This window comes from Cyclopterus lumpus, chromosome 15 (assembly GCF_009769545.1).
Source record: "Cyclopterus lumpus isolate fCycLum1 chromosome 15, fCycLum1.pri, whole genome shotgun sequence".
NCBI lineage: Eukaryota > Metazoa > Chordata > Actinopteri > Perciformes > Cyclopteridae > Cyclopterus > Cyclopterus lumpus.
This window is the reverse complement of record NC_046980.1, coordinates 15,245,935-15,263,911: the sequence shown is the minus strand read 5'-3', so window position 1 is coordinate 15,263,911 and position 17,977 is coordinate 15,245,935. Positions and strand designations below refer to the sequence as shown.

Below are 17,977 nucleotides of genomic sequence, written 5' to 3'. Positions count from 1 at the left end.
TAAGAACACTTGTACTCAATGTAACCTCTTCAAAAGCACATATAAATATGTGAAACTAAATAAAAAGCTTGTTCAACATTTAAATGCTTCATGGATTCACCTGGTTAACAAAGATCCTGTTGTGTCTTTCCGTGCTGCATTTCTGAGAGTTGGGTTTTCAATTGCCTGTAATTAAAAAAAATGAAACCGCTGTTAACACACCCTAACCACTGGGACATGAGGTAGTACCGTTGAACTAGACGTGTGAGAACTGAAAGATGACTGTTTGATGCCGTCACTTTATTTGGAAGGAAATTGATGTTGTGCCATTTTAGTTGGAATTCATGATGCTTTCATGAACTCTTAGTACACGACTTCAGAGGTCAACGTCCTAATAACCACCACTTATTTGTGCATTCAAGAGCTTTCGGCCAATAATACAAATTTGAGGGTTTACGTTTTTGTAATTCAAAAAGCACAGAGGCTGCAGAATTATTGTAAGAACAGTTTTGAACAGTTCCACAGAAACCCTTTTTGTTCCTCATGAACATACTTGTATGTTTTATTGGAACCCCTCTTGTAGCTACTGGGATTCACACTTTTATTCAAATCCATCCTTTGCTGAATGTGTAAAATTGCCACACTGCACTCCCGCCCACGTTGTAAATAGATGTTACGCATGGGCCTCACTGCATGCATATTCTTTAACTTACATGTAATGTTTCTAGGTAAATCTCCAGTTTTTGATACACAGCCTACAAACCTTAACAATAAAAATGATTACATTAATCATTTGTTTGGCAGAACATGGGTTTATTTAATAAAAGTGTATGTGCGTTGTTTATTTCCCAACACAGGCATATAACCAGTCGACCTATTATCTTAATTATTACTTGAGCTGAGTATCTCCCTGTCTACTTGCTGTGATGCGCCCATCTCCCGATGGCGATATTTCCTATAATAACGAACGCAGCACGGCGCTGTTCATTCCCAAAGTGTCCCGCTGCAGGACAGTCTGTGTGAACTCGGGAGGGGAAGCGCTACGCTGTTCAAACTCCCAGGATTTACACTCTGCCATTTTGAGGAAAACCGACCGACATCAAGAGTACGGACGCGTCCATTACAACAGAAGTCATGACCCGAATTAGTGAACGACCCCTGTGAATTTGTGAGTATTTCTCTCTTTCTGTTTCGTGTTGTTGTTGCGAGAGCTGAGCTAGTTCATGTCCGTCCGAAACAAGTTAAAACCGCGTCTGTCCATTCTCCGTGAGCGTCGACTCTGTTGTCAGCCGGAGCTCGGAGGAGTGAATGACGTGTGTCTCTCGCACAAAGCCGAGTGGAGTTGAGTGACAACTTTCCTCCGACTTCTTGTGAGCACAAAAGGCACAGAAGTGGGCCCCTCTGTTCCGGGACGCGGGCCTGTTGTGGATGACAACACGCTGGTACTGTTTTCTTTCTCCAGCCCGAGTTGTTACGGGCGACACACACACACACACACACACACACACACACACACACACACACACACACACACACACACACACACACACACACACACACACACACACACACACACACACACACACACACACACACACACACACACACACACACACACACACACACACACACACACACACACACACACACACACACACACACACACACACACACACACACACACACACACACACACACACACACACACACACACACACACACACACACACACACACACACACACACACACACACACACACACACACACACACACACACACACACACACACACACACACACACACACACACACACACACACACACACACACACACACACACACACACACACACACACACACACACACACACACACACACACACACAACACACACACACACACACACACACACACACACACACACACACACACACACACACACACACACACACACACACACACACACACACACACACACACACACACACACACACACACACACACACACACACACACACACACACACACACACACACACACACACACACACACACACACACACACACACACACACACACACACACACACACACACACACACACACACACACACACACACACGTCGTGTACCGGCAACTCGTGGGTTTGTCTGTCATTTACCGACCCCACGCTGCAGGAATGCTCCGTGTTTCAAGATGTGTTTCAAAGACGAAATTATCCAATTTATGTGCAGAGGACATTGTTGTGTGCCATCTATTGTTAGGAAACCACACCAACACAATGGTTCTCCGAAGCCAGACTCTGTGCTACAAATGACAATCAGCTAAAGTTTGCTCCCCTTGCATCAACCAAAAGCTCCCATCGTGTGACGTAGAGCTGCAGCAGCAAAGCCACCTTGGATTAAGCAACTGTGTATTCTTGTATCGCTCTTCCTTTGCAAGAGCGAATACCCTGTTTTGACTTATACAAGTGACACAGCTTTGCTTTTAGTATGCTCTAAAATAAAAAATAAGGAAATGCACATTTTCCATTAGTTTATTATTAGTTATCCCCAAGTGTCTGGGATCAAAATGAATCACTCCTGCTTGAGTAAACTAAATGCAGTGCAGAAGTGGAAACGGGTTATTAATATATATATGTGTGTGCTTCAGCTGACAGAAACGTCTCCCATTCATTCCTGTTTTTTTTTTTCTTTTTGTTCCAGTCATGCAACTGTGGAAAGAAAAACTCAAATGATTGCCCTGGAATTATTGTACATAATACAGCGGACGCAGCATTTATATGTTCTGTTTGTTTAAGGCGTGAGGAGACAAAAGCAGCGGCACCCAAACTTTCTCTTCTGCTTTGTTTGGAAGGGAGAACAGAGCTCGCTTTGCAGAACAGCACCAGTGTTGCCACTGGAAATGGAATGACCCATTTCCAGCTCTGCCCTATAGATTATTACATAGTCATTGTGGTCACAACAGTAGTACTCTCCCGTCAAATGAAAAAGGGACGGTGTCTTCTTTTAGTTTTGTTTATATACTTTTCCAAAGGGAAACGATCCACTAGTGTGAATACACAGGATTTATCCTGAGTATCCCACAGGACATTGTCTCATTTAATCAGGAAGCATCTGTCTGCTAAATTAAAGTTTTTTTTTTTTCTAAAACCACAATAGTTTCCTCCCAGTCATCATTTGTCAGGCGACTGTTCCTGCTTCCTGTCATCAAGGGGTTTGTCCTTTCTGTCACAGTAGTCAGGAATTGCAGTAAAGGCAAAATAACAAGAGCTCCTCGTGGGAATGAACTTTAATCTTGACATAAATTATCGTTGCAATTAAGATATTCTACACATTCAGTTGAGTATCAAGAAGTAGCACACAGTATGCGTTCTGATATCTCTGGTGGTTAGCGTTGGCTTGTGGCTGCTGTTCCTCTTTGTGGACGGACGTTTCTGTGAGAAGATGTCACATTATTCGAGACACGATAATTTTGCAGTTGGACCTGTAAATGGATCTGTTTGGAGAATTAGCGTTCATATCAAAGAGCTGACTGGCCTCTTTTTTTTTAAAGCTGATGAATGCATCTATTTGGCTCCATATTATGAACCAATAATTATACTTAAGTAACTGCAGACTTTAAGTTATAGTCCGTGAGGTGTGTACACAATGTTGCCTTCCCCAGGCACGCGAGGGTAGTGATTTCTGTAAGTATAGCATTAAACATAATCTAGGCCTAATGTATGGGATTAGCGCTGCCATTTAACTGGGAACAGTGTTGTGAGACATGATTATTCTTGTCATCAAGGTATAGGTGTGTGAGATGTCTTTACCTCCCAAGTCTCGACATGATAACAGTGAAAAATAAGGTGAAACTTGTCAAAGTAATTCCTCAGACTTGTTTTATATGTTTACAAAATACCTAATTACTGTAATAGCCCCATCTTCATCCCCAGGCTCCTTCTTCGGTTATGTTTGATCGTGATAATCAACCCAGAACTTATGAATATCTGGTACATTTTTGTTGGGGAGGTGGGGGGATTTGATCAAAATGGACATTAAGATAATATTTGTTGTCAGTTCACACGGACAGAGCAGGCTGGCATTTCCTGTGTGCTAAGCTGCTTGTCCCAGAGGAATGTGTGGAATGTCATTTATTGTCCTCTGTAGATTTAGCAGCGAGAGAACCCAGAAAGAGACGGCAGACTGCCGGTGACCCCCGTGGAGAACTCAATCTTCTCACTGCCCGACTCTTTTGAACCAAAGCAGAGGGATTCTGTGAGTCTCCGAGGCAGTTGGATGTCTGTGTGCCATTGCAAACCCTCATTAGAAAGAGGTTCTCCAGTGTTTGACTGAAGACTTGTCAATGCACCACCCTGAACCAGAGCCCCCGCTTCCTTGTTTATTTATAGCTGGAGGAACTTACCACTGGATGTCTCCCTCGTGCAAAGTCATGGCTGTGATGTTGAAGAGAGGAGGAAGGCTGTAATTGAGGCTTTCTGCTTTCAATTATTTTCTTCCAGATTTTTATGGTGGAGATGAGGCTTCAACAATTTTGAAAGCAGCTTCTTCTCCGTGGCCTTGTGAGCCTGATGCTGGTGAGAGCAGAGCTGCCAGCACATCATGTGATGGATTGGCGGGGAAATTTACAGAACAATTGTGTAAATATTGCAGCATGTTCACTCTCTGACTATTTGCTAATTATCCTGAATGCATTGTTCCGCAATATACCCACCCTTTTCCAACTTTTTAAACCTATATTGAAAGGCGATACATTTAATCAGCTTCGCGCCTCCTTGAAGCTGCTGTGCCACTTTCTACCTGCTTCTCACTTCATGCTGGTTAATGAGGCAGGATCTTTGCCGCCATAGCTAACCTTTCTCACACGCATTTTAGAGCAGGCTTGCAATGAAATATTTAGACTATGCTCATTTCATGTCTGAAATCAAACATTTTAGTTCACCAATTTCAAATACCGAACCTTTGAACGGCAGAACTTTTGCCTTTTGGAAAAACAGGAATATTACCTTTTTCTCAGCTTTTCCTACTCTGCTCCAGAGGGAGTTTCTAAAAACACATCACCTTTTATGTATCGCAATCCTTTGAGAAACCCTGTGTCAGAATGTATGGATACCAAAGATGTTCCCCAGTTGAGTACATTTAGTTTCTAATCTTTGTTTTCCAAAGTTTGAATTGAAGAAAATATTTGTGTGCATATCTCAAAGAATTGTTAAGAATTTCAATCACAATGGTGCTTTACTGGCCTCACCCATGTATCACGATACCAATAGGAGTAACAGTGTAGAATAAAGGCTGCAGAGCTGTATCTAAATGCTAACGTCTGCATGCTATGTTCACATGGTACCAGGCGTAAGGTTTCAACATTTTTTTTTAACATGTTAATATTTTCTAATTAGCACTAAACACAAAGTAAAGCTGAGGCTGATGGGACTGACATTAGTTTTTGAAGATATTTGGTAAGAAATCAAAGTTCTTGACAAATGAAAGGCTGATAATGGGGGACCATTAATTATTTATTTATTGCCCGCCCGTGTATCCGTGCTCCAAACTATTGTTAATCAAAGCTATTGCCCTTAGAATAAAGGCTACAGTGCTGTACCTGCAGTGCTTGCAAAAATGAGGGAGAAATATATTAGCAGGCATTTGGACGAACTTGTCATATGTGCATGAAGTTGGTCGATAAGACTGTTCGCGCTATTCTGATTGTGTACCCGCAGAACAGTTCAGTTCATAAACGTTTGCATGAAGGATTAAAGAAAAGCACTAATCCGGTGTCACCGGGAGAGAATCTGCTGCCGTTTGACACCACCCACCGCAGAGTGCTTGCCTCAGCGTTAACATCAAACAAGCCTTAGTTAATTGTGGTGTTAACATAATTATGTTGCAGGTTTTCAAGGTCACTCCCTCATTATGTTTTAATGGAGTACCTTAAGGAAATATGTTTTATTTATATACCCGGGAGCTCTTTCTCTCTCTCTTGATAAATGGACTCGCTCAGCCTTCCAGGGAACTGATCCATTCAAGAGCATGTGTGTTACCTCTGGAACATCTTGAAATTTCACCTATTTAATAATAATAAAAAATAAACTGAAGGCGAAACTTTATTTTGCATTTGCTAATGGTACCTATTTGTTTTCTTGCAGATGAGAAGGCCTCAGGGGGGCAGTTGACCCAACAAAGGAGGAATTGCTGATTTGAACTGTCAATCAGCCCAATTCAGCCATGTGTTCCACAAATCACTCAAACTGGGTCACATTTGAAGATGACAGCACACCGCTCTCGTCACCTCAAAAGCCCCTACAGTCGCCAGGGCTTATCAAAGCATCGGTACCGCGTCCCAATGGACTGAAATTAGTCCTTCCCCCGATCAGAGACACCTCCTGGAGCTTCAATAGTTCTCTGGAATCACCTCAAAGCCACTCCAGTCTTAGTGGAAGTTCCTGTGTACCGTGTAACACACCCTCTTGCACTCCTGTGAGTGAGATTCCTAACAGTGCGTCCCCATTTCACTCCAACACGGGGGAAAAGAACGACTTCTTCCGGAGTTTCTCCAGCACGTGTACCACCTCAGTTCCCTCGCCTGCACCCGAGGATCAAACCTCAGAGAGCCCACGCCCTTTCCCTTCTTTCCAGGGGCGCTCAGGACACTATAACCCCTTCTGGGATGGATCTAGACACAGCGCAGATGTGGACAGCTCCTCCTCAGACTCAGAAGCTGAAAACAGCCTACCACGTTTCTTCATACGGACCAAAGACGGCAGTGAGCCTCCGCGTGACCACCTCCAGAGCTCCTTCTCCTACGTTTGCCACCAACTGGAAGGCCTACGGGCAGGATCGGATCGGGAGACGGAAAAAGATGGGGAGAGGCGGCTGAGTTGCAAAAGCGAGGTGCTCAGCGAGGGTGCGTCGCAGTTCGTTCCTCGGGGTCTGTTTCGTAGCCAGAAGAGAGACGGCTGGTCTGTCTTGCTCAGGATTCCTGAAAAAAAGAACCGCATGTCCTCGCGACAGTGGGGGCCAATCTACCTGCGCTTGCTGCCGGGAGGTGTGCTGCAGATGTACTACGAGAAAGGGCTGGAGAAGCCGTTCAAGGAGTTGCAGCTTCTCCCCCAGTGCAGGCTCTCGGATCTTAAACTGGAAAGCTACGGCGAGCCCCGCAAAGTCCTCTCGGTCAAGGTGGAACATTTCTCGTACACGGAAAAGAAGCGCTACCACCCGAAGCTGGAGGTCAGTCATGAGGCGGAGGCGGAGGAGCTGCTCAAGTTTGGCTCCACAGTGCACGATGACATGAAGGACCTGGTCGTCTCCATGGAAGAGGAAATCTTCAAACTGTGTTTTCACCACCAGCAGAGGCGGCACTACGAGGAGCAGGAGCTGTCCTTGCAGATCACCGATCATATCTGGATACAGCTGGATAAGTTTGGAGATGTCATGGAGCGGACAGCCTTCACCCAGATTCACTGTCTGGCTTTCCTGAACGGACTCGGGGATTGTTTTCTTGCCCTCAACGATCTCGGGCTCATGCGCTTTGACTCCAGCTATGGGACTGAGGAGGACGGGGAACTCTGGATGGAGATCGCGGACTGCCATTTTCACAAGTCTGTGAATGAGACCGAGTTTCAGAGGTCCCGGCTCGTAAAGTTCTCACCTCCTGAGGCCTGCAGGGTGGAACTGATGCGCTATAAGACGGCGATTTTGGGCTGCACAGAAATTCCCTTCTCGGTCAAAGCTGTTGTCACAGTTCAAGGTGCCTATGTGGAGCTGCAGGCCTTTCTTAACATGTCGGCCACCTTCCTTTCTGCAGTGGGGGTGTCCGACACGTACCCACTGTGTGAGAATGTAGTGATCCGCGTGCCGGTTCCAGGCAACTGGGTCAAAGTGACGCAGACCGTGGCCTTGCTGCGGCAGAGGTCACTGAAGGCCCGTATGAACAGAAATGCCTGCTTGGGCGCTGTCGGCTCTGCAGATTCACAGCCTGTCATGCAGGTGACCATCGGCACTGTCAAGTATGAGAATGTATACTCAGCCGTCGTGTGGAGGATCGACAGACTGCCCGCGAAGAATACGGGTAACGCATTTTGGAGAGATTAAAATTCCGCCTCGCACTACAGTTTAACATATCCTCTTCTCATGAGCGATGTGGCCTTGGCTTCTTGTGCTTGTTATCAGCATGTCTGCCGCTCAGGGGGTGACACTAACTACAAATGAACTTTGTTTTCTCCTATGCAGCGGTGGATCATCCCCATTCATTTTCCTGCAAGCTGGAGCTGGGATCCGACCAGGAGATCCCAAGTGACTGGTACCCGTTTGTCACGATGGAATGTGAAATTATGGGTGCAGTCGTGTCACAGACCAGGGTGAAGTCGCTGGGCACTGCGAACGACATCCAGCCGCAGAAACATGTAACCAGTTGGACGCGCTATCATTGTCAGGTAAGAAGGCTTATTAGTGATTAATGTCAATGCACAAGGAAAAACACGTTTTTCACAAGAAAATTATTTATTTTTTCCAGGTGGAGGTGGAAAAGAAATGGATTGAAACGGAGTCACAGAAGCAATCCGGCTGCATGACGCAGTGATGATCAAAGAAGCTCTGACGAGGACGTTATCCCTTTAGTCTATATTTGCCAAAATCGTCTTGACGGTGAAAAGGAATGATAAAAGAAATGAACAAACGAGGGTGATGAGGGACTTTCTGCTTATATCTGGTATCAAATTCATGTAATTACTCATAGCCTGGTAGTATTTCTCATGGAGGTTCCTCGATTTTGTATCCTTTAACTTAGACTGAATTAGTCTAGACCTAATAAAAAAAAAAATGTGTTCCTTTTGCCTAGCACTTTACATTTAAGAGATTTATTAACTGTGCGCCTGTTTATAAGAGTACTGTATATAAGCTTGCATTTGCGTCATCTGCACTGCCCTCCAGAATGATTGGCAGCCTCAATAAATGTACGCCGAACAAGATAAATGAGATAAACAGCTTAAGTAATGAGCAACATTCAAAGTGTTTGAGAATAATTTTTCATCAGCAGATGTTTAGGGTCAGGCCCTGTTGTTGCCCGGCAACGTTTAAAGTTCACACACTTCCAAACTTATTAATTTCGCTATAATCCTCAACATTTGTACTAAATTCTATGCGACAGTTGCATAGCAATATTTTGCCGTCCCCGTTGTATCATTAAGCATCACAACAAATCTGAAAAATAAGTGGATTATGAGTTATGCGATTATAGTTGTACAAATACATTGTTTCAAAGGCAGGTCACTTCATGCTGAGCCCTGTCAGCATTTGTCTGAAGTGTCCCAAATCACAATAATTAGGGTTGAACTGACTTTGACTCAAAGCCAGTGAGACACGCTGATTAAAAGGTTCAAAGCAACATGAGAGAAACCATAATTATATCATTTTTCTCACAATGTCTTTGGCCCAAAAGGCTGCAAAATAATGTCCTATTTGAGGGGTTTGCCAAACAGGTGCATTTACTAAATGAGACAGTAGTTGCAGTTTGAAACTAACCCAACAGGACTGACCCGCCTTTTGAGCGGTTCTTCTAAAGGTTGTAGAGTAGTAGCAGCTATTCTCAAACTCGTCAGGTCCGAAATGTACTGTGCAACATAAGGGTACTACTATTATTATTATTATTATTATTTGTATTATTATGCAATACAACTCATTACTTGTGTTGCTTACCTCAAATTGACCTTTGACTTTATACTAAGGCTGTGTTCTGGAGGACTGTAATTATATTTAAACAAAAAAAGCAAATCTTTATTACGTTATTTTTCTGCCTCTGGGTTGTGAATAGGTTGGATAAAATAATAAAGAAAGACTGTTGAGGCTTCATAGTGAACAACAAGGCCTTCAGTGATGACTTTAATGTGTAAGGTACCTGGCTTAAGCTGGATATTATGTACATCAAGAGTAAAGAATTTAATTAAAACTGTGTCTCATGGTACTTCTTCACAGATGTCCTAAGACTTCTTACAAGTATAAGAGAAACTAACTGCCGTGGTAAGTGAATGGCTACCGGAGAGCTGGAAATGGATAAAACACCACAATAATAAGCATTGGTTATTAAAAATGAGTAAAACAAACATCTCAATGAGTGTCAAAACAGCACAACTTAACTATGTTGCCCCTCATCTCATTTGTTGAGAGACATCCAGCAGTGAGTAATGACTGCTGCTGCTTAATAAATGACACGGGATGTGTAGGAAACTTTGAGCTGCTGTATTATTTGTTTAATTTGATTAACTGATGGTTCATAGTTGCATAAGAGTTTAATTAAATTAAATAATGCAAGACTATTTAACAAAGCCTCAGCCAGGGACCTTTCAGTCCCTGCTCTTCACTAGCTGGTTCCTTGTTATTAAATGCATTGTTTATGGTCTTTGGGTGTTTATACTTTAGGCTGTTTCTCTTAAACTCAGAAAAACAGATATTTAACCCAAAAAGTGAGTGCAAAGTTTAAATCAAATGATAATGGTTGTACTTAATTGATCAAAATTGTTTCACAATTTATGTTGGAATAGTTCTCAGTCTCAATTAAGTTTTTGTTTGTTTGTATTTCTCAACTCAAAAATAATATCTAGTTGTTAGTTCTTTGATCACGATAGGGGGCAGTGTTTGTCACAGTAAACTCACCATGGTTACTTCCATTACATGAATTATTTTCAATGACCTAATATTATCTATCTATGAAGTAAGTGTGGATGAGTAAAGAGGACATTATTTAACATTAGTTATGGGAATAAAGACTAAGGAGAGTCTCTATCTGAGTCTAGAATGACTTTCTTAAATTGACAGCTGTATGGTGTCATTGGCTGCTCATGTTGCTGCTTTTGAACCATAGCGCTCTTCTCATATTCCTCATCAGAGGAGTCAACCTACAGTGTTGAACGTGTGCCAGCATTACCAAACAGATGTTGGGAGGAGGCAAGGATCACAGTCCCTGCTGCTGCTGCTGCTGCTGCTACAGATATACAGTAGATTGAACACCAAGAAAAAATAAGATGTTTTGTCCTTTTTTACTCCTGACATTGTGTATTGTTTTTTTTTGCAAAGATGGCACAAACAGAAAATGGCTATCATACACACACTACCGATACCACTGATGTTCACACCCCATCGTATGTTCTGTTCTATTCATTTCTCCAATATAGTTCATACTAATTCTACCCTACAATAGCCACTATAATTTTATTCCATGTGTCCATCCAGGCAAATTGCTGGATCCAATTGTTATTAAAAAAACATATATGATGTAATTTCTTTGTAATCATCCAAAATAATTTTAAGTGTATGGCTATTTTTCCAAGTAGGCCACTGACTGGTCGAAACGTGCGATGCACTGTGGCACATGTGCAACAACCTCTCTGTTGAAAGTAACCAGAATACTAGAGTTGTGTTGGACAGAGGTATTTGAGTCTCTCTAAAAGATCGACTAAGTACCTACGGAAGCCACTGAAGCCATATTCAACATTAGGACGTATTTGAGATCACAGTTGTGGGCAGATGTAAGGCGGCCTGCGGGGACACCATCCAACCTTTAAACAGATGCCTCTCAAGTTGCAGAAGAAATTCTCACCATCTCCTCATTAAAATGTGACCAACGCCCTCACATGTTTGGTTAACCCCCATGGAAATGCAAAAGTATAGTCACAGAAGTGTTTTGATCGTAAAATATGAGGCACAATGCAACAAATTAATTAAAAATCATATTGCATTTCTTCTTCTTCTTCTTTTGGGGTTTTATGGCGGATGACATCCAACAAAAGGTGCATTACCGCCACCTACTGTACTGGGGTATGGACCAGAGTTCTCTATCCCTCTAAAATTAAAAGAACATTAAAAAAAATAATAATAAAATATATATATATATATATATATATATATATATATATATATATATATATATATATATATATATATATATATATTAACAACTAACCTATATCCTTCGACTCAACCCAGTTTCCTTCAGATATTGCAACACCTTTCCTGCCCCCAAGGTTAATGCATCCTTTAACTGTATTTCCTACTTCCAGCTTCCTCTTCAGCCTTTCTCTCTCCACTATGAACTTCTGGCAATGGCAAATGATATGCTCTACTGTTTCCGGCATATTGCAGTGTTCACATAATCCTGTTGGATGTTTATTTATTAATTGCATGGTCTTATTCAGCCTTGTGTGTCCAATCCTCAGTATGGTTAATATATTTTCTTCTGCAGGGTTTCCTCTGGTTATCCTCCCTTTGCCAACTTCCTTCTGAATAGCATAAAGATGTCTCCCTGTGCCTCCTACGTCCCAACTGTGCTGCCATTCCTGTATGATGTTTTTATTTTTTTCTTATTGATTTAGTTTCTGTTTTGCTAAATAAAATGTCTGTCTTGTTGTCACAATCCAATGCTTTCTTCGCTAATTTGTCCGCCGCTTCATTTCCTTTTACCCTTCTATGTGCTGGCACCCACATGAATGATACCAGAATACCCAAATGACTAAGTTGGACAGTGTTTCGTACATTTCATTGACTAAATCCTGCCTGCTATTTGATGTAAATGATTGTAATGATAATAATACTGAACTGGAATCTGAACAAATGATGACTTTCCTGACCTGAACCTCCTCCACCCACTGCAGTGCTGTTAAAATGGCCAATGCCTCAACTGAATACACCGACAAATGGTCTGATGATCTTCGTTTGACTTCATACTGAAAGGATTGAATGGTGACAGCAAATCCAGTTCTACTTGTATTATTAAATCCATTTGTGTATACTGGTGTAAATGACTGATATGTTGTATGTAGCCTATCCTCCACCACTCCTGCAATATTACCAATATTAAGTCCTTGGATTTTGTTCAACATAAGAAAATAATTATCAACCGATACTGAGGGTAATAGCCAAGGTGGTGTTGCCGATAGCGGTACCGCAGAAGTGAAGGTTATTTGAGTCAATGCCATATCCCTTGCGAGTTTTCCACTGCTCCACGCAAAACAGATCATATTGCATTGTCCATTCCAAACTTATTTTAAGGTTGCATTATGCAGAAACAAAGAACACACATTTAAAAAAAAAAAAAGACTTATCTTCAACCGCCCGAGAGGTCTCAGCTCCAATCACGTCTCTGTGGAGCCTCATTACGATCAGCTGTGTGAGGTTGGTTCGGTCCAAACAACCTGACGTCATCTTCAATACATCCACGGTGACGTTCCCCGAGTCCATCACCGGACGGCAGTCATTCCGTTTGCCTTGAACCATGCTGACCAACACGGGCCCCGTGGTAAGCAACGCTGCGTTTAACTAGCGGTGCTACTAGTTAGTGGCGCTGCGTGCGGACTACTGCGCTAAACTAGCTGGGTTGTGCTTTAAAGGAGACCCCAAAATGCGCTCCTGAAAACACGCTTTCTATTATAATATATGATTATTTTTTTCTGAGCCTCATGCTATTTATTTAGAATAGCTCAGTGCAGTTTAATCAATCATATTGTCTTTTTACATGACGTTATATATGTTGCCAACTCTTAATATTAAAATCGACGATGGTTTTGTCAATTTAAGAAGCATACAAAGAAACTTCACTACCAATTTAACTCGAATTTATGTATATTTATATTGACTTAAATGCACAGTATTGGGCTCAGTATGTGGAAAGATTGTAAAGCTCTCTGAGGCAAATTTAGATGTTGGGCTATACAAAATAAATGGAATTGAATCTTTAATCTATTCTGAAAATGAAAATCTAGCGAGGAAAAAAACTACTGTAGGCTACTGACTTGGATATGTCTAGAACACATCCAGTTAACGTTGCGTATGAGTCTGTTGGCAACATAGAAAAGACAGATATTTGAATGGTGTTGTTTCTGTTGCTTATACAGTCATACACACTCCCAAGCAGCTCCACAGCTTCTGATTTTCAGTGTCTGTAAACAAATGCAGGCCAAACTCTACTTGTCCATAATTGATGATGTCATTGAGAGTATGAGGGAGCTCTTCTTGGATGAAGGGCTTGAAGACCGCGTCCTGGACGATTTAAAACACGTGAGTTACATAGCCCTGCTTCATTTTTAAAAACAGAAAAATAGACGACATGCACATCTTGTCTCGAGGCGTCGGTTGCAACAAAGTTGGACCATCTAGTGAGGATATATGCCACACCAGGAAGACCCACTGCTGTGTCTTCTTGCTGTGCAGCTTTGGGAGTCAAAGATGATGCAGTCAAAAGCAATGGAAGACTTCAGGAAAAATAATATCAACTCGGCCAACTTTGTACTGCAGCTCCCCGCCAACTACAGTCGGACCAATCAGGCACTCACAGGTGATGCAGGTCTGCTTGAAATGAACTGCTTCATGCTTGGTGGATTTTTGTTTGATCACCTGCTCTGCTCTTGATTATTTTTTTTTGCTCTCAGCCTCAGTTGTGATCCCTGCAAGTCAGAATTTCCACAGTTTCCCCATGAAGGCAAGTGCCATCAAGATGTATAGTTCGTCTTCTCCCTGACCTCATATGGCTCTTTACTGAAGGGGCACATAATAATTTCAATCTTGAAAGCTACTGGATTTCCTATAGCTTAATTAAATCACCACTGAACATAATGTTGAAATGTAAACACTGTTGAATTTATAGCTGAATTTATGTGGTTTGAGCTCCCCATTTTTAGAACTTGACTTTGAGTTATTGTTTAAAGTTCAGGTTGTTCAGATTAAGATGCATTCGTAAAAAAGAAAGTTTTGAATTAGAGTAATCTTGGGCTATACTTCTCCTGATTTTAAAACAACAACTATAAAGCTAAACTATATCAACATTTTGATTTGACAAACTGTCTGATTGTTTACATGCAGGCAGCTTTGATTCTTGGCAGCCTGAATGTTAAAGTTAAAAAAATATCACATTTCTGGCACAGTGATTTTCCTAATATTTAGACAAATTTACGAATTTAGTTTGATCAGCTTGAATATATATATATATATATATATATATATATATATATATATATATATATATATATATATATATATATATATATATATATTTAGATACAACTTTACATCTGAATTTGTGAGCTCTAAAAAAATACTTTTCAAAATGCATTGTGTGTGTGTTTCAAAATGGGTAATTTAAACCACATATATTCAGTTAGATTACTGTCCTAGTATAATTCTTAATAGCTATAAAGGGCTAGTAACATTCACTTCTGACCTGTTGATTGCAGTATTATGACTGCATTGATGAGGCCAAACTCGTAACAATAATCTGCATGTTTTATTGATAAACTCAACATTTTGTAATGATTCAGTGTTTGATATGGTGGATTATATTTTCCTTGATTGCAGAACAATTCAGAGATGCTTCCTACTTTCTCTCTCCCTGCTGGGTTATCTTACCCTGTGCAGATACCAGCTGGAGTCACTCTACAAACAGCTTCAGGTACAAAATGACTTGTGTAGCTTGGCCCACATTAGTTTTAGTCTGCAGCATGCACTGATGGTTTGAATTAAAATGTCACTCTTCCCCTTTGTCTCACTGAGGTCAACTTTACAAGGTCAATGTTCCTGTCGTGGTGACTCAGGCCCCAGCAGGTCAGCCACCTCTATCCCGACTCGTGCAGAAGATCGGTGAGCGGAGAGATGCTCCTGCCCCTCAGTCAGCTGCAGCCCCACCAAATACCTTGTATCGTCCTCAGGAGGCGGAGCCACCCTCTCTCCCAGCGACCGCTGACAAGCAGCCGCCACATCCAAAGACCAATTTCCCCCCCGCTCAGCAGAGCAGCCTCCCCCAGCCGTTGCTAGTTCCTCCTGCTGAGCCCTCACAGCCTCAGCCTCAGCCCTCAGTCTCTCTCGAGCCAAAGGTCCCGCTGGAAGAAAATGAGCCAAGACCACCACCCGAACCTGTGAACCTCAGTATGGCCGCCTCACCCTGCAGTCAGTTATTAGACTTCCAGATCAGCACCGAGGAGGCTTTGACACAGACGGGACAGTTAAAGACCAGAGACATCGATGACATCCTGAAAGAAGTGATTGAGGAGGAGAAAAAGAAGGCAGAAATGGCCAGGAATCTGGCGCCCGCCAAGACTGACAACCAGTCTGAGGGTGTTCTTGGGGTAATTTGAAAATAAGATTTTTCTCCTTCAGCAAATGGCAAGAACAAAAATGGGCACACAAGGCTAAATGTTGAGGTCCAGATGTCCATTGTTAATTAATAATTTTCAAAAGTTTTGGGGAAATGCACTCATTCGCTTTATGCTGAGTTAGAGGAGGAAGGCTCTGTCCGACAGCACCTCTAAAGCTCCCTAAGTAACATTATTTCTTGGTTTGTATTTCTTGGTTTGTAAACATTTTTTTTGTAATGGGGCTTTAACTACATTTTTGGCTGTGATTTTCTAGGCTTTATGTTAAGTTAACATAGATAACCATCTGCTGTCTGTAGCTTCATATTTAGTAGATCGACATAAAGTGTAATTCATCTTTTCATCTCGCGCTTTCTTTTTTTTTTTTTAAACCAAAAGTGTATTTTCCAAAATGTTGTTCTATTACCTCGAGAGGCACTCAAACCAGTGCTAAAAAAAAAAAATGTGTGGAGTTTTAAAAGACGTGGATGTTTACCAGATGGGTTCTAATGAAAAACACTGAGTTGCATTGTGGGAAGTGTAGGATCCACCATTTTTGGACCCACACCAAAAGTCTAAAGGTCAAGATAATTGAATGTGTCTGGAATAACTGTTTCCATTTCCGATAGTCTGCATTCACGTTAAAATTGTTGTCCTGAAGATCCTAAATGCTGTAAGACTGGCTGCTGTGTTTTCAACTTAAGCTAATTCAGGTGGTCAATAAAGAAGACATTTTAGCACAGCATACGCCCTAATTTCTGAATGGCTCAATTGTTACATTTCTTCTCACAATTCCTGCAAAGCTGGACCTGGACTTCAACTACAGCGAGCTGTCGGACATCGTTCAGCTGGATGGTCCTGCAGGCAACTCTGACATGGAAGAGGAAGAGCCAGTTTCCCTGGAAGACAACGACTTCCTGGGTATAATCAACGCAGAGGCCATAAAGGCCCTGGAGGGAGGAGACGGAAGCAGCGACGGCAACAGCATCTCCTCCAGCAGCGACGGCGACGGAGCAGATGAACTCGATAACGTAGAGGAAGAGGTGAGAGCGAGTGTGTTGGAAATGCATCCGTTTATGGGAAAACGCCACCTGATCTGTGTCATGTTATGCAGCATGTCTTTGACCCTTGCATGATTTAACAACTCGGTTCTATCAATCAGGATCCTTTGAACTCAGGTGATGATGTGATTGAGCAGGACATCCCAGATCTCTTTGACACAGACAATGTTATTGTTTGCCAGTATGACAAAGTAAGAACATTTTGACTCTACGTTGGTCATTTGTCTTGCCTCAACAAGAGCTGAGCACTAGCTGCAATATAAAATGTTCTTTCTGTTGCAGATTCACCGCAGTAAGAACCGCTGGAAGTTTCATTTGAAGGATGGAGTGATGTGTTACGGAGGCAGGGACTACGTGTTCTCTAAAGCTGTTGGGGAAGCCGAGTGGTGATGAGCTTTAGTGCCCTCGAACGCATCAGATATTCATGTTGAAAGAGGGGAAGCGATTTAAAAGGGGAAGATAATATGGGAATTTAGACCTTTTTTGGTGGTGTAATTTGGCTAAAAATATGTACTATTTGGTGTTAAACACCACTTTTACTTCCATACTTTTCTTTGATTTTTCATTATAATTATCAGAGCAATACTGCAAGTCGTTTACGATGTTGGAACCAATTACTGACAGCGTTGCTCGTGAATCCAGTCTGAGACAAACAGCATGAATTTGTGTTGTATAATATTTTGCTGAAAACAGTTTTCTTAATTAGTGGAGCGAAACATAATTTGATCTGGAATGTGTTTTCTTCTTGTCATGATCATGTTGCTTTGAGGGTACCTAATGTGCTGTTTGATTTTCAAACGTTGTAATGTCTTTCCTTTAATCATGCTTCAAA

General features: G+C 41.9%; 2 protein-coding genes across 2 annotated transcripts; both read left to right on the top strand.

Annotated features, from left to right (window-relative positions):
* The first annotated feature begins 896 nt into the window (after positions 1–896).
* LOC117743962 (stonin-1) lies at positions 897–9,918 on the top strand. Its single transcript, XM_034551964.1, has 4 exons — positions 897–1,147; positions 6,122–8,043; positions 8,205–8,407; positions 8,488–9,918. Exons 2-4 carry the CDS (start codon positions 6,201–6,203, stop codon positions 8,551–8,553), a joined length of 2,112 nt encoding a protein of 703 aa, XP_034407855.1. The 5' UTR covers positions 897–1,147; positions 6,122–6,200; the 3' UTR covers positions 8,554–9,918.
* Positions 9,919–13,186: 3,268 nt separating this feature from the next.
* gtf2a1l (general transcription factor IIA, 1-like) lies at positions 13,187–17,535 on the top strand. Its single transcript, XM_034552506.1, has 9 exons — positions 13,187–13,260; positions 13,917–14,018; positions 14,172–14,295; positions 14,396–14,439; positions 15,312–15,405; positions 15,507–16,078; positions 16,888–17,127; positions 17,247–17,336; positions 17,428–17,535. Exons 1-9 carry the CDS (start codon positions 13,237–13,239, stop codon positions 17,533–17,535), a joined length of 1,398 nt encoding a protein of 465 aa, XP_034408397.1. The 5' UTR covers positions 13,187–13,236.
* Positions 17,536–17,977: the final 442 nt, after the last annotated feature.

Excerpts from the sequence above, each read along its gene's own strand:
- LOC117743962 (XM_034551964.1), top strand. The coding sequence starts at position 6,201 with ATGTGTTCCACAAATCACTCAAACTGGGTCACATTTGAAGATGACAGC. Across the intron at positions 8,044-8,204 it reads ACTGCCCGCGAAGAATACGG|CGGTGGATCATCCCCATTCA; the intron begins GTAACGCATTTT and ends TCTCCTATGCAG. Across the intron at positions 8,408-8,487 it reads GGACGCGCTATCATTGTCAG|GTGGAGGTGGAAAAGAAATG; the intron begins GTAAGAAGGCTT and ends TATTTTTTCCAG.
- gtf2a1l (XM_034552506.1), top strand. The coding sequence starts at position 13,237 with ATGCTGACCAACACGGGCCCCGTG. Across the intron at positions 14,296-14,395 it reads GACCAATCAGGCACTCACAG|TTGTGATCCCTGCAAGTCAG; the intron begins GTGATGCAGGTC and ends TCTCAGCCTCAG. Across the intron at positions 17,337-17,427 it reads TTGTTTGCCAGTATGACAAA|ATTCACCGCAGTAAGAACCG; the intron begins GTAAGAACATTT and ends TTTCTGTTGCAG.